At 58.2% G+C, this 12,613-nt stretch overlaps 1 protein-coding gene across 1 annotated transcript; it reads right to left on the bottom strand.

The window, feature by feature from the left end:
- Positions 1-6,024: 6,024 nt before the first annotated feature.
- KLHDC8A (kelch domain containing 8A) lies at positions 6,025-9,971 on the bottom strand. The gene is made up of 5 exons (XM_062605471.1): positions 9,562-9,971; positions 8,102-8,266; positions 6,910-7,125; positions 6,467-6,568; positions 6,025-6,272 (listed from the first exon to the last, which is right to left on the bottom strand). The coding sequence occupies exons 1-5, from the start codon at positions 9,935-9,937 to the stop codon at positions 6,079-6,081; spliced, it is 1,053 nt and encodes a 350-aa protein (XP_062461455.1). The 5' UTR covers positions 9,938-9,971; the 3' UTR covers positions 6,025-6,078.
- Positions 9,972-12,613: the final 2,642 nt, after the last annotated feature.

Below are 12,613 nucleotides of genomic sequence, written 5' to 3'. Positions count from 1 at the left end.
GCAATCTGGGTATTGGAGGATGATGATAAAATCACCCATTGAGGACATTTGCCCTGCAGGGTACAGCTGGATTCAGCCACACACCGGGACACTGCTCATCCATCACTGTGATCCGTCTCAGCGCTGGACGAACTACAGATGAAATAGTTTCGATGCAGTAAAGACACAGCTATCTCGTACTGCCACTGCTCCTAATTCTGATTGCCTGTGGCCATGTGGCACCTCCGCTCCACACACGATGCCAGGGACGAACACCTTGGCAGCTCCAGCCTGCTCCTGCATCCTTTCCAACCTCCCCAAACACACCGAGACACAGGGGTAAATCTCTCCCCCTGGTTTAACACGAGCCTGCCTGAGGAAGACACAAGCAGGGCTGTGATAATGAATTATTTACTGTGCAGTAACAGGAGCTATGCTTCCCTCTGCGAACGAACGGGCAGCAGGGCCCATAGGGAAGATAAACAAGGCGTAGATGAGATTAACTCAACTGCTGCAATTTCAATGTCAAAGTAAACAGGATCCTGTTCAGGCACAGCCCAGATATTGCAGGAGAAGGGGGAAGGTCCAAACCTCCCTTATTACTGCAATAGTGATTTCACTCTCCCAAGTTACAGACGCGTGTGTGCCCCAAACACTGGGAGCCCAGCAGAGCTATCAGCAGCTCCTGCGTTAGCCCACCGGGCCAGGAAAGCACTTTAAGCGCGTTTAATACCCCCGTTGGTTTATAAGGACGCTTCCCGGCGGCTTTCCCGGTGATGAAAGGAAGCCTTGGGTAGCTTCTTTCTGTTTCTAGCAGATAAATTCTCCTCTGCAGCTTGCTGTGCTGTTGCTGATACACAGGCTTAGGCATGCTTTTGTTCTAGACCGGCTCAGGAAGCCTATTTTAATGGAAATGTCAAGGGACACAGATCTAAGTCCACTGGAATCCACTGATAAGGATCCTCCATTGTAACAGCACCGCGGCAGCGGGGAAATCCACTGAAATTCCCAGCTGCAGCCTTAGGAATCCCAAACTGGGCTGCACCACAGCCCTCAGTGCGTGTCCACTAAACCAACGTGAAAGCCAACGAGGAATTTGGCTCCATGTCAGGGAAACCAGCTTAACGCTCCTCTAATCACCTCGCTGCTTTGTCCGAACGGAAGCTCTATTCACTTGCAGGCTCCTCATTTGGGGCTGATTTGGCTGTTGGTGACTAAATGCTCCAGCACGGCCTCAGTGCTAAACAGCCACGTCCTGGGCAAAACCTAGGACTCTACCGTTGGGTTTGGTGGCAGCAAGGCTCTGCGCGCCTCTGCTTGTGGATAAGCTGACAGCAGCCAGCCCTCCAACAGGGAAAGAGCCCCAGCAGGCACTGCAATGCTAGGTTTAATGATCACCGCTGTTAGTGGCATTCCAAGCTGGCAGCATTCCTCAGTAGTGCTCAGGCAGGTGTGAAAGCCATTGGTCCTCTGAGGAAGCTGGGTTTGCTCTGACCCTCCCAGTGGGGTGCCCCATCCATCAGCAGAAGGAGGGAAACACATTAGCACCAATAGGGGCCTTTTGAAAAGTCATTTATTGCCTATCACATCTAATGATTACAGCAGAGGCCACTTCCACTGCAGATGTGGATTACACCACATCCATCCATCCATCCATCCACCCATCCATCCACCCATCACATCCGCCTGCCCTGGGTAAAGCCACGCTCATGTTTCCCAGCTTGGGAACCACTTGATGGGCAGATTGTGCCCAGACTGCTCATCTGTAGGGAGCATTCTGCAAACCCCATTAACCCGGTAACATTTGCATTGTGGTGCTGTGAAGCCAGGTCCTGCCATATCTCCTTAGGCGTGGTGAGGGGAGCAGAAAGGAGCAGAAGGCCACACTCTGGCATTGGTGTCCTTCTTGCTCTGCAGCTGAGCCAGCCACAGAAGAGCTCAGGACCCCATCTCCCAGCCGCTGTAACAGACACCGGTGTTCCCCAGTGCCACTGCAGCTCTGGCAGCACGGAGGAGCTCTATTCCCAGCCATCCAAAGATAAACTCTTCGCTGAAGCTGTGCAACAGCGTTCAAACCAGGACGGGTCCCTTTCGGGGAGCGTTGGCCAGCTGATAACCAACGGGCAGCGCATCCTAAAGAGCATCCCCGCTCCTGGCCAGGACCAGCCGAGCAGAGCAGCGCTCTGTGTTCGGGGCCATGGGAAGCTCCAGGAGGCATTCCTGCTCCACAGCCCCGTCTGCCAGAGGCTGTCCTAAGGAACTTCGCTGTTCATGGAGACGCGGTCTGCCTGGGGACAACGGGAAGCGATGCCTTCGGGCAGGAGAGCCCCCGGCATCACCGCGTGCCGGAGCAGCCACCGGAGCTGGCAGCGGGGATCCTGGCTCCCAGCAAACACAGCCTCCAGGAGCGGGGGTTCAGGAGAGGACACGGCCACTGCCAGCGCCGGGATTTGCAGAGCCCCATTAGGGAAAACTCAAGGGCTCGGCTGGGCTGCAGATAAAGGTGCACGGAGAAGAGGCGGCCGCCGATGAGGAGGTGAAACCTGGGCAGAGGGACCAGGCTGGGGCCTCCCGCGGCTCCGCAGGGGCAGGAGGAGCTGGCGGATGCATGCAGTGAAGGTCAGGAAGGAAGAGTGCCACAATGCACTGGTCAGAGCACTGGGTGTACTGAAATGTGCTCCCGCTTCGATGCAGGGCTGAGAACAGGTATTAAGAGTAGTACAGAACATTGGCAATCCCTTCTCAGGGTTGCTGGTGACCACTCTCCAATGCAGGTCATACTTACTGTGTATTTTGGAAGGAAAGTTGGGTTGAAACCCAGTTATTTTCTATTTGCTTTACTTTCTAACAGATTCCCTTTGCACCAGCATCCACAATTGAAAGGTTCAGCAAATATGCCTTGAGATCAACAGGTCTGACACCCCTTACACACCTGCACTGGCATCAGTGTTAGACAACAGCCACCAGTGATGCTCACAGTGGGAGATGAGGGTGGCAGCTCCCTGAGCTCCCTGCCTTGAAGAGCAAACACCATGGTTGTTTTTGGGTGGCTTTGGGGAACAGAGTCCCATGTCCCAGGACATTGTTTGGACAAGGGCCTGTAGGTACAGGACAAGGGGAATGGCTTTAACCTGCCAGAGAGGAGACTGAGGTGAGTTGTTAGGCAGAAGCTCTTCCCTGTGAGGGTGCCTGGGGCACTGAGAGCAGATTCAGCTCTGCCATAGCTACTGCAAGGTGTTTGCAGTCAGAGGTGATGCACGTTCGTGGTAATGAAATGCTGGAGAAGACGCACATCCTCACATCAAACTATTTGCTGGATCCTTATTAGCCAGGATCCCTGCACAGCCCCAGCGGCACTTGGGAGCCAGCACCTCCATCCTCCTGCCGGCTGGGAGGTGCTGGTCCAGCCTGGGCTCAGCCCGTGGATGCCATCTGCCGTTCAGAGCACCGGGAGGAGAACAGGAGCCCATCCTGCACTGCTCGGCCCAGCCCAGCTGGAAAACAATCCCCAGGACACACACACACAGGCAGGGTACGACTGAATCTGCTCCGCAGCCTTGGCTCAGGGTCCCCCATCACTCGGAGGGCAGCACAGAGCCGCTGGTTCTGAGGAGCTTGCGTGGCTGTTCCTGAGTCCCACAGCATCTCCTTCCAGTCTCTGATGAGCCTAGAAAGGACCTGCAATAACCTGGTGCTGCTCAGGAGCTGGGCACCCATCATCCCCATGGGAGATGCCCTCGGTCCAGAGGAGTCTGTGGATGAACCAGCAGAGAAGGCCAGCAACAAGAAGGACGCCCAGGAGAGGCTGGGGGTCAGGAAGAGCATTGACCAAGCCAGTGTTGGTGTGCAGTGCAAGTGCTGTAGATGGGACACACAGTGTCTGGAGCCTCTGCCTTTCCCAGCAGGATCTGGGGAGAAGGCAGCAGACAGAGCAGGACATGGCTGCAGAGCACACAGCCCAGGAAGCTCCCAACCCTGGAACTGGGATAGATGTGGACACAGACTCCTAGGGGAGTTTTACAGCAAGGGAAAACTTGGCTGTGAAGAGGAAAAAGCAGCCCCAGGCAGGAGCACCCAGCAGCACAGCATCTGCTGGTTGGGCCGAAGCAGGCATCCTGCTTGCTGATGGGAGCTTGAGTTTCACTACAAAGGCAGCTGACCTGGATCTGCCCCTCACTGCAGAGCTGCTCTTTCCCTCTCTAAATGCTGGGCACATCCCCAACTTTGATTACCAACCATCTCCCCCCAGCCTGGTCCCCAGCCCCTGACATCCCTTCATTAAGTCCTGGAGCGGGTTTATTCCCATGACACTGCTTTGTCTGTCACTCTCCAGCCTTTCTGCAGGGAGAAAGCAAAGGATCAGCTTCCAGCTGTGCTGCAGCCAGACAAAGGGAGCGGATTCCTCCTCCCCTTGCTCCAGCTTAACAAAGCCAGCACAGCAGTACTGAACCCTAAGCCCTGGCCAGCAGCCTCGCTGCAATAACAAGGCTTAGCGCTGATGAGAAGAGAGCAGAGCAGCATCAGGCTGTGCTGTGTGTGGGAAAGGTTCCTTAAGGACAAAGGAAAACCATTAATAGCCAGAGAGCCTCATTGTGCAGAGGCAGCCGGAACGGAGATTGGCTGCGCTGGGAGACATGGGCTTGCTCTGGGAGAGGAGAAGGCTCCCTCTTCCCCTCCATCCTCCTCGTTCAAAGGGGGGTTCCATGAGGGCAGGGAGGCAGCACCCCAGGGCTGCACGCGAGCAGAGGGATGCTCTCAGCACCTCCCGTCCCCCAGGGATGCTCTCAGACCCAAACGCCGGCTCCCGGCGCCCCGTTCCCTGCAGCCTCCGAGCCCTCCGCTGGGCTCCGTGCTCCTCACCGGGGCCCCGAGCACAATCCCCCAACCGGTGCCGTTGCCGCGGCCGCCGCACGGTGTCGTCGGTGCTCCGCAGCGGCGGGAGCGGGGCCCTGCACCGGGACCCTGCTCCTGCGGCCAGGAACCGCTTTAAAGGGAGGATCAGAGTCAGGGGATGCGTTGGGTTGAAGGGACCTTAAAGCTCCTCCAGCTCCAACCCCTGCCACGGGCAGGGACCCCTTCCACTGGAGCAGCTTGCTCCAAGCCCCTGTGTCCTTGAGCACTGCCAGGGATGGGGCAGCCACAGCTTCTCTGGGCACCCTGTGCCTCAGCACCCTCACAGGGAAGAGCCTCAGCGATGGGGCAGCACGCAGAGCATGGGGGACATCACTGGCTCCAGCCACCTGCACTGCCCCCTCTCCCCCTTTTCAGCCTGGGTCCCGCATTTCCAAGCAATCATAACCCCGATGGAGCCCATAGCACAGACAGGGCTTTTCCAAGGGCTTTTCTGAATACAGCATTTAATGGTGCAAGAGCTACAAGCTAGAACTGGTGCCCAACAGTTCAGACACCTCTCCTGCAAAGTGCCTGGGAAGCAGGAAACCAAAGAGGAGGTGACAGCCAGGGAATTCTGGCTTTGCTGAGCAAACCATCACCTCCTTTCTCCCAGGGCTGACAACAGTCCCACATCACTACAGCAGCTAAAAACCAACTTGGAACGTTGTAGGTTGAGGCCATCTTTGCATGAAAGCCAGCAAAGGCAGTACTTGTGCTAGTCCTGTGCCAAAAGGAAGGTCTCTCTGACCAAAACAGTCACTTGGGCATCCATCCCTCCCTCCCAGGAGCATTGGCAGCTCCAGCTTCTGCCAAACCAACAGTCAAATGCTACAGGTTTGCAGGAAAAGCCTTGCTATGAAGGCAAAAGAATGATCCCTGGAATCTGGCTGCAAGGTAGGGGTTTCCCTTGCTGCCAGCCAAGAGGATCTGTGCCGGGAAGCACACATCAAACCCAGGATGCTCAAAGAGGACATCCCACCAGTTCTCCCTGAACCGCCACTGACCTGTCCGGGTGCTCCCAATGCAGTTGTGAGCAGTTCCTTCACCTGGGATTGCCCACAGAGCTCCAAAGACAACTGGAGGGGCCAAGGTGCTCCTCCCCTCCATGGGGCCGGAATGGCAGCACCCGAGAAGGGCAGGACCAGGAGCATCACCTCCACTGCGGGAGGCAGCGAGGGGCAGGGTCCTGCTGCGGGCAGGACGTGCTCAGGGGTCGGAGATGCACAGAGCCTCCACGGCACTGCTCAGGCCCTGGCTCACCCCCCCAACGGCCAGCAGGCAGTTGTGGAGCACGATGCTGGAGCAGGCGCAGCGCGGGGTGGGCATCGGGGGGAGGCTCTCCCACTTGTTCTTCTCGGGGTGGAAGGCTTCCGCGGACTCCAGGACGGTCGGTTGGTTTCCTGGAAGCACACAGTGAGGGATGGGGTCAGTGGGAAGCATCCTCTGTCTGCGCTGGGACAGGGTCTGTGCTCTGGACACCATCCCCTATGGGGTCTGTTCTCCCCGCTCCCTCAGGCCAGCGTCTCTCCCCTCTGTAATGATCACACAACCCACGTGCACTATTAAAGCATCACCACCGTGCCCACAGCCTCACCGAGTCCCCCAGCCACGACAACCCTGCCCTTCAGGTAGCCAGCCACGAAGTCTGCTCGCCTCTTCTTCAGGTAGGAGGAGCGCTCCATCTTCATCCAGCCACCTGGAAGGGATGGGACAGGGCATTACAGGAGCATCCACGCCTGGGACACCATCGGCCTCTCTGACCCACGTGCTTGTGGAAGTGCCGTTTTGCTGCTGCACCCTGGGACAAGGAAACCCGGGGACACAGGGCTCAGGTTCCTCACTGCCACATTAGGGTACCTGGGACATTGGGGCTCTCCTCTGCTGCCCTGATGCTGGGCTCAAAGCACCAGCTCCAAGCAAGCGGGAAGTGACAGAACCCAGCGGATGAGCGCTCTGGGGTGTGCAGAGACAGCAAAGCCCCATCGTGTGCCACCCGCCCCGCTCCTTTGGGCAGGATGGAGATGGGACAGCCCCCACCTTGCTCCATGTCAAACATGTCCACGGTCCTCATGAACTTGGGCTGCCGGTAGAGCCGGCCCTGGCGCAGGCCCCCGAGGCTGAAGAGCTTGTCTTCAGTGGGCACGAAGCTGGAGAAGGCCCTTTTGTTGGGGATGCTGGGAAACTTGGTCCACGACCGGGTCTCAGTGTCAAAGACCTCGAAGGCATTGATGGCGTACTTGGACTGCCTTCCACCTGCGGGACAGAGGGAGGGAAGGGTCAGCTTGCCTCATAGCACCAAGGCAACAGCACCAAGAACCAGAGGAGCCTCCCAGGGCAGGCAGAGAGCAAGAGAGCTGCTGAAATGGGACCCATTCGCAGCTCTGATGCCTTTGAAGGCAGAGCCTGGGCTTGCCCCCGGCCCCACAGGCTGTCTGCCAGCAGCAAGCAAAGTGCAAAATACATCAGAGTCCTTTCTGGTAACCCCTAAGGCAAGGCAGGGCCGTGGAGGCTTGGAGCAATCAGGGCTTGTGCATCTTGACCCTGAGCCATGAGCAAACAGCAGCAGTCCCCTGCATTGGCTTCCCTTTTCTAATGCACAGGGTGCCCAAAGACAGGGTCAATGCCCCATCCCTGCAGTGTTCAAGGCCAGGTTGGGCAGAGCCTTGGGTACAGGGTCTGCTGTGAGGTGTCCCTGCCCATGGCAGGGGTTGGAACTGGATGATTTAAGCTCCTTTCCAACCCATTCTATGGTCATCCCCTGCGAAAGGCTTGGTCTGACATTGCCCACCTAGAGCAGCCTCCAAAGCAGCTACAAAGGCAGAGCATCTGTGAAGCCGGGTGGTGCTTGGCTGATATATAACGTATAGAAGCATTTTAACACCTTGGTTGAGCCCAGGGGCTTCTGGTGCAGTTGCAGGACTGAGAATGGGCAGAGACCAACTGCACCTTTGGCTGCCAGCACCCATGGATGGGTGGGAGGGGAGAGGTCCCTCACCCAGCACCATGAGTTCTCAGGGTGTTCAAGGGTGCAGGTGCTCTCGTGGGTGCTTGCTGTGGAGCTGTGGACCCAAACCCAGCACCAGCTCCTCCTCTGCAAAGCTCGGGGTGTCCGAGTGCACGAGGGAGCAGGCCGAGATGGAGGAGAACCTTCCCAAAAGCCTCTTCCCAGTGCCCAGAGCAAAGGAGCCGCTCACTGAGGAGGAGGAGGGGAGGCAGGACTGCTCCTTACCCAGCACGTAGATCTTGGTGCCTCGCAGGAAGGACGTGGCAGCGTACCTGGGTGTGGGCATGGCTGCCAGTGACACCCAGATGTCCTTCAGCATGTCATAGTGCTGCAGGTAGTTGTGTGGCCGCAGGTCGGATCCCATCCCACCAGCTGCATAGACTCGGTAGTCTGGACAGGGCCAAGAAGTAAAGAGAATCCTGCAGTTATTATAGGGAAGCATCAGAAACACCCCCCATGACACAGAGCTGGTCACTCCTTGGAGCCCCAGCCTGGTTTGGGTTGGAAGGGACCTCAAAGCTCCTCCAGCTCCAACCCCTGCCACGGGCAGGGACCCCTTCCACTGGAGCAGCTTGCTCCAAGCCCTGTGTCCAACCTGGCCTTGAGCACTGCCAGCGATGGGGCAGCCACAACCGAGCTCCCAGCCCTGGGGCACAGAGGATGATGCTGGTCCTGCAGCAACGTGGATGCTCTTCCCCGACCCCACTCCCTCATCCAGGGCTGCTGCTCCCATGCTCATCTCCTGCTTGTCCCCAGCAAGCTCTGGCACAGGAGGCAGCTCTGCAGGCTGGGACAGGGGCTCAGAGCCAACACAAGGCACTGAGACTCCTTGTTCTCCATCAGCTCCATCCACCAGTGGCAAACCTGGCTCCCCAGATCAACCCCTACCTGCACAGCACCCACATCTCCAACAAGCATCTCGTGCTGCAGACAAGATGCAGGAGGGCAGTGAGAGCAGCCTTGGCCTTGCAGCTCTAAAAGCAGAGAGCAGCCTGCACGCTGCAAGGATCTGGGCAGCTCTCTCTGCTCCTGGCCTCTCACAGCACATTGACCCTGCTCTATCAGTCAGGCAAGCTTATACCAGAGAGAAATCCATCTCCAGGATGGTAAATATTATCTTTAAGCATTCCGTGACGGGAGCTTTTAAAGCCACTTAAGCAGAGAAGCCAAGCAGCTCTCCAAGATGCTCCCTGCAGATTAGAGTCCTAATCCCAGGCAGGGTGGGAAGCTCCCCGAGCCCAGCTCCAGGCTCAAAGCAGGGCAGAGCGTGCTGAAGGAAATCCACGTCCACACCTCTGCTCTGCAATGGAATGAATGGGATGGGCTGGTAAGGCAGAGCCCAGCAGGGATGTAACCAGCCCCGCTTGAGGCAGGAGCTGAGCCACAAGGGCAGCCATTTCCCCTCCTTCCACAAGGACTTGGGCCCACGTGAAGCTGACTCTCTCCTGGCTGGTTCTGGGTTTGGACCGGGGCTGTCTGTCTTCTGAGAGCTGTTCTGTGGCTCACATTCAGCCGGCAGCATCATTCCTGTTCTCCCAGCACCTGCAGCACGCAAGCTGCAGCAAGCAAGAAAGCTTTAGTGCCTGATGCACCAACCGATGGGACGGAGCCCTTCTCCATCCCACCACCCACAGGCATCCCCGCCTGGCCGGGAAGGACGCAGCAGGAATCGGGATGCTCCTTGCCTTTTGCCGTCACAGAGATGCCCATGGCCGCCTCCCTCAGCGAGTTCCTCTTCTTCCACTTGCCCTCATCCGTGTTGTACATCTCCACTATCTTCACCGGCAGCTGATTCGCTCCGACCCCTCCGATCACCATGATCCTCTTGCCCAAGGTGGCCACGGCCACCCCGGCCCTGGCCGTGGGCATGGGGGGCAGCGATGTCCACTGGTCGGCCTCGGGGGAGTAGACCTCGAAGCAGTCCATGGGGACGCCGTTGTCATCGCAGCCCCCGATGGCAAACACTTGCCCCCCGGCTTCCACCAGCGTGGAGTAGACCCTGCGGCTCGGGAGCGGGGCCAGGGTTTTCCATTGGAAGTCTTTGCTGTTAGCAAGCTCCATGGTGGCTGGGGGGGACACAGAGCATCGGTGCCTGCCCGCGGGACGGGGCTGCCTACGCTGCGAAACAGAGCAGGGAAAAGCAATGGAGAAACATGAGGTGCAAACCGAGTGTGGCAGGAGCATCCCTGCCGGCAGGCTCCGGCCCCTTCCGCCACCCCCCGACACACAGCGGCAGCGGCCGGTACCTTTCATTGCGCCTCCATGAACCTGCAGCTCCGGCTCTGCTTCAGCAGCTTGTGCAGAGACTGGTCCTAGAAACGAAACACAACAAGGATGGGGATAACAAGGAAAAGGCAGGAGGGGCTGGAGCCGGTTTGCTCCCGAGCATCCCCACCCCCAGGCGACATTCCCAGTGAGGGGGCTGCAAGCCTCTGCTCACTTCCCCGCCTGTTCCCCTGCCTGCTGGGGACCTTCCCCTTACACCCTGCCTCTCTGCCCTGGTTACTCCCCCTGACCCCTGTGCCCATCCCGGGGAAGGCAAGAGCCAGCCCTTGCTTCTGCAGCCCAGGCACGGAGCTGGAAGGGACCAGAGCAGCGCGGGGAGGGGAGGCAGAGGCTCCGCTGGGAACCCATGGAGTTCCCTTCACCTCCTCTCTCGGGAGCACGCAGATGAGGTTCATTAGAGCAGCAGGACGGAGAGAGGGCAAACAGAAAGGAACAAAGGCAGCGGCTTGCTCGCTCGCCCAGCACGGAATGGGATGTGGTTTGCACTGAGCATCTCCACCTTCATTGTGTAACTCGGTGCCCTTAAAACCAAGTGGGGTTCGTTCTCCCCTGCCAGAGGCAGCAGCCTCTCCAGCATGGGAATCTTTGACACGGGACTGTAGGACAGAGCCAGTGCTTGCCATCAGAGCCCCAAAGGCAGCAGGCTCCTGTGTGAGCGCAGCCCTGGCTAGGGCAGCATCGCCCCCCCCTTCTATCCATGCAGACCCCTTGCAGTGGGCTCTGCAAGACTCCCTGACCCACAAACAGGCCTTGTGTCCTGTCCCCCCCCCCGGCACCCCCTGCCCTGCACAGCCCTGCAGCTCCCCGAGCCCTGACAGCCGGAGCAGGCACCGCCTGTAGCTTAGCAACAGCCACCTACAGCCGCCTGCCATCACCCGTCACACTTGGGATGATCCCAGCGGGAATCCTGCTGCTGTCACAGACCACAGCACGGAGGAACGGGGCAGGTCCAGCGCAGGGGTGCACACACACACACGGGCTGTTGTACCCCAGACTCACCCTGTGTGTAGCGCACTGGGGTGCCTGTTGTGTTTATCAGGTAAGCAGGGAGACGGAGGCATCCCTGAGCAGGGTGGTTGCTGTTATCTCAGGTACAAATCATCACCCCCCAGACCCATCTCTGCTGTGGGGCTCAGCCTGCAGGGCCCGTCCGAAGGGGACATCGTTTTCCATGGTCATAGTTCCTACATCTCCTCTGCGAGTGTCATGGGAGGAGGGCGATGGAAAAGCATCACTGAAACAGGTCTCAGACCACTGGGCTGGGATCCATCAAACCCATTTCCCATGCGAGTGCGAGCTGGCACCAAACCCGACACGTCTGAGCAGGGCTTTTTATTGTCATTCCCAAATAGTCAGCTGGACACCATCAAGGCGGTGGTTAACAAATGACACCTCCCTGGGCTGCGTCCCCCCAGCAGCAGGCACATGCGCACAGCACAAAGGAACACAAAGCACTGCTAAGGAGGAGGAGAAAGGGGCAGACAAGGGCTCAGGTCACCAGCTGCTGGTCTCCTCTCCCCTCAATCCCTTCTCATCTGATGCGCATCACTGCCGGCAGCTGGATCAGCTCGGGCAGCTTAAGCAGCTCTGGAGCGGGGCTCTCAGGACTCACTGACCTCTGTCAGGTGGGTTTTCATGCATGACCACTGGCACATCCACAGATGAGACGAGCGGAGCTGGCTCCCGCTTCCAGACCCCAGAGAATTCATCTTCCTGCCCTTCCTTCTCCAGCTCTAACGTGCAGCCCTGCGATGAGACCCCCTCAAGCATCAACGCCTGACAGAGGCAGAGCTCGCTGCTGGTGCCAGTGCCTCTGCTGTCACTACAGTTACCCAAAGCTCAAGCAGAACTGTCTCAAATGGCCTGGAAGAGGCTGCTTTCAGCACAGCAGCTCACAGCAAGTGACTCAGAGCACTTGGAGAGGGCCGGAGCGTTTCTGTGGGTCCTTCATGGGAGCAGGCAGAGCCCAGACCTGCCCATTCAGCCCAGCATGGTCCCAGAGAGCAGAACCAGCAGGACCCACCCCCAGCAGCAGCAATGCAAAGCTCTGCCCCAGTCCAGCTGCACATAACTGCACATAACTCGCTATTCTTGGCTTCCACGCTGCTTAAAGACAATGAAATCAGCGTGAAGCCCTCTACCCACACTTGGTCTCCCTCCCCTTCAGCATCACCTGAATCCCAGTGTGAAGCGATGCTGCAGGAGCCAGGAGCTGCCCAAGCACCCCCTTCCCTGCAGCCGTGGTCTCCTTCCAGGCAGAGGGAATCACTTATCCCAAACACACTGGGAGCATTAACAGTTTTCCTTCCTTAAATGGCTACATTAAACTCAAAATGAGTGGTTATCAGAGGAGAGGCCAGCACAGTGCTGAGCCCTCCAGGGCACAGAAACCCTGGCTGTAAGGGCTCAGCACAGCTCAGCACCCACAGCAACCCCAAAAGGTCTTGTGCC

This window comes from Pezoporus occidentalis, unplaced genomic scaffold (assembly GCF_034315485.1).
Source record: "Pezoporus occidentalis ecotype Australia unplaced genomic scaffold, CSIRO_AGI_Poc_V1 ctg92, whole genome shotgun sequence".
In the NCBI taxonomy this organism is placed as follows: Eukaryota; Metazoa; Chordata; class Aves; order Psittaciformes; family Psittacidae; genus Pezoporus; species Pezoporus occidentalis.
The sequence above is the reverse complement of the archived record's forward strand: the minus strand, read 5'-3'. Positions and strand labels throughout refer to the sequence as shown.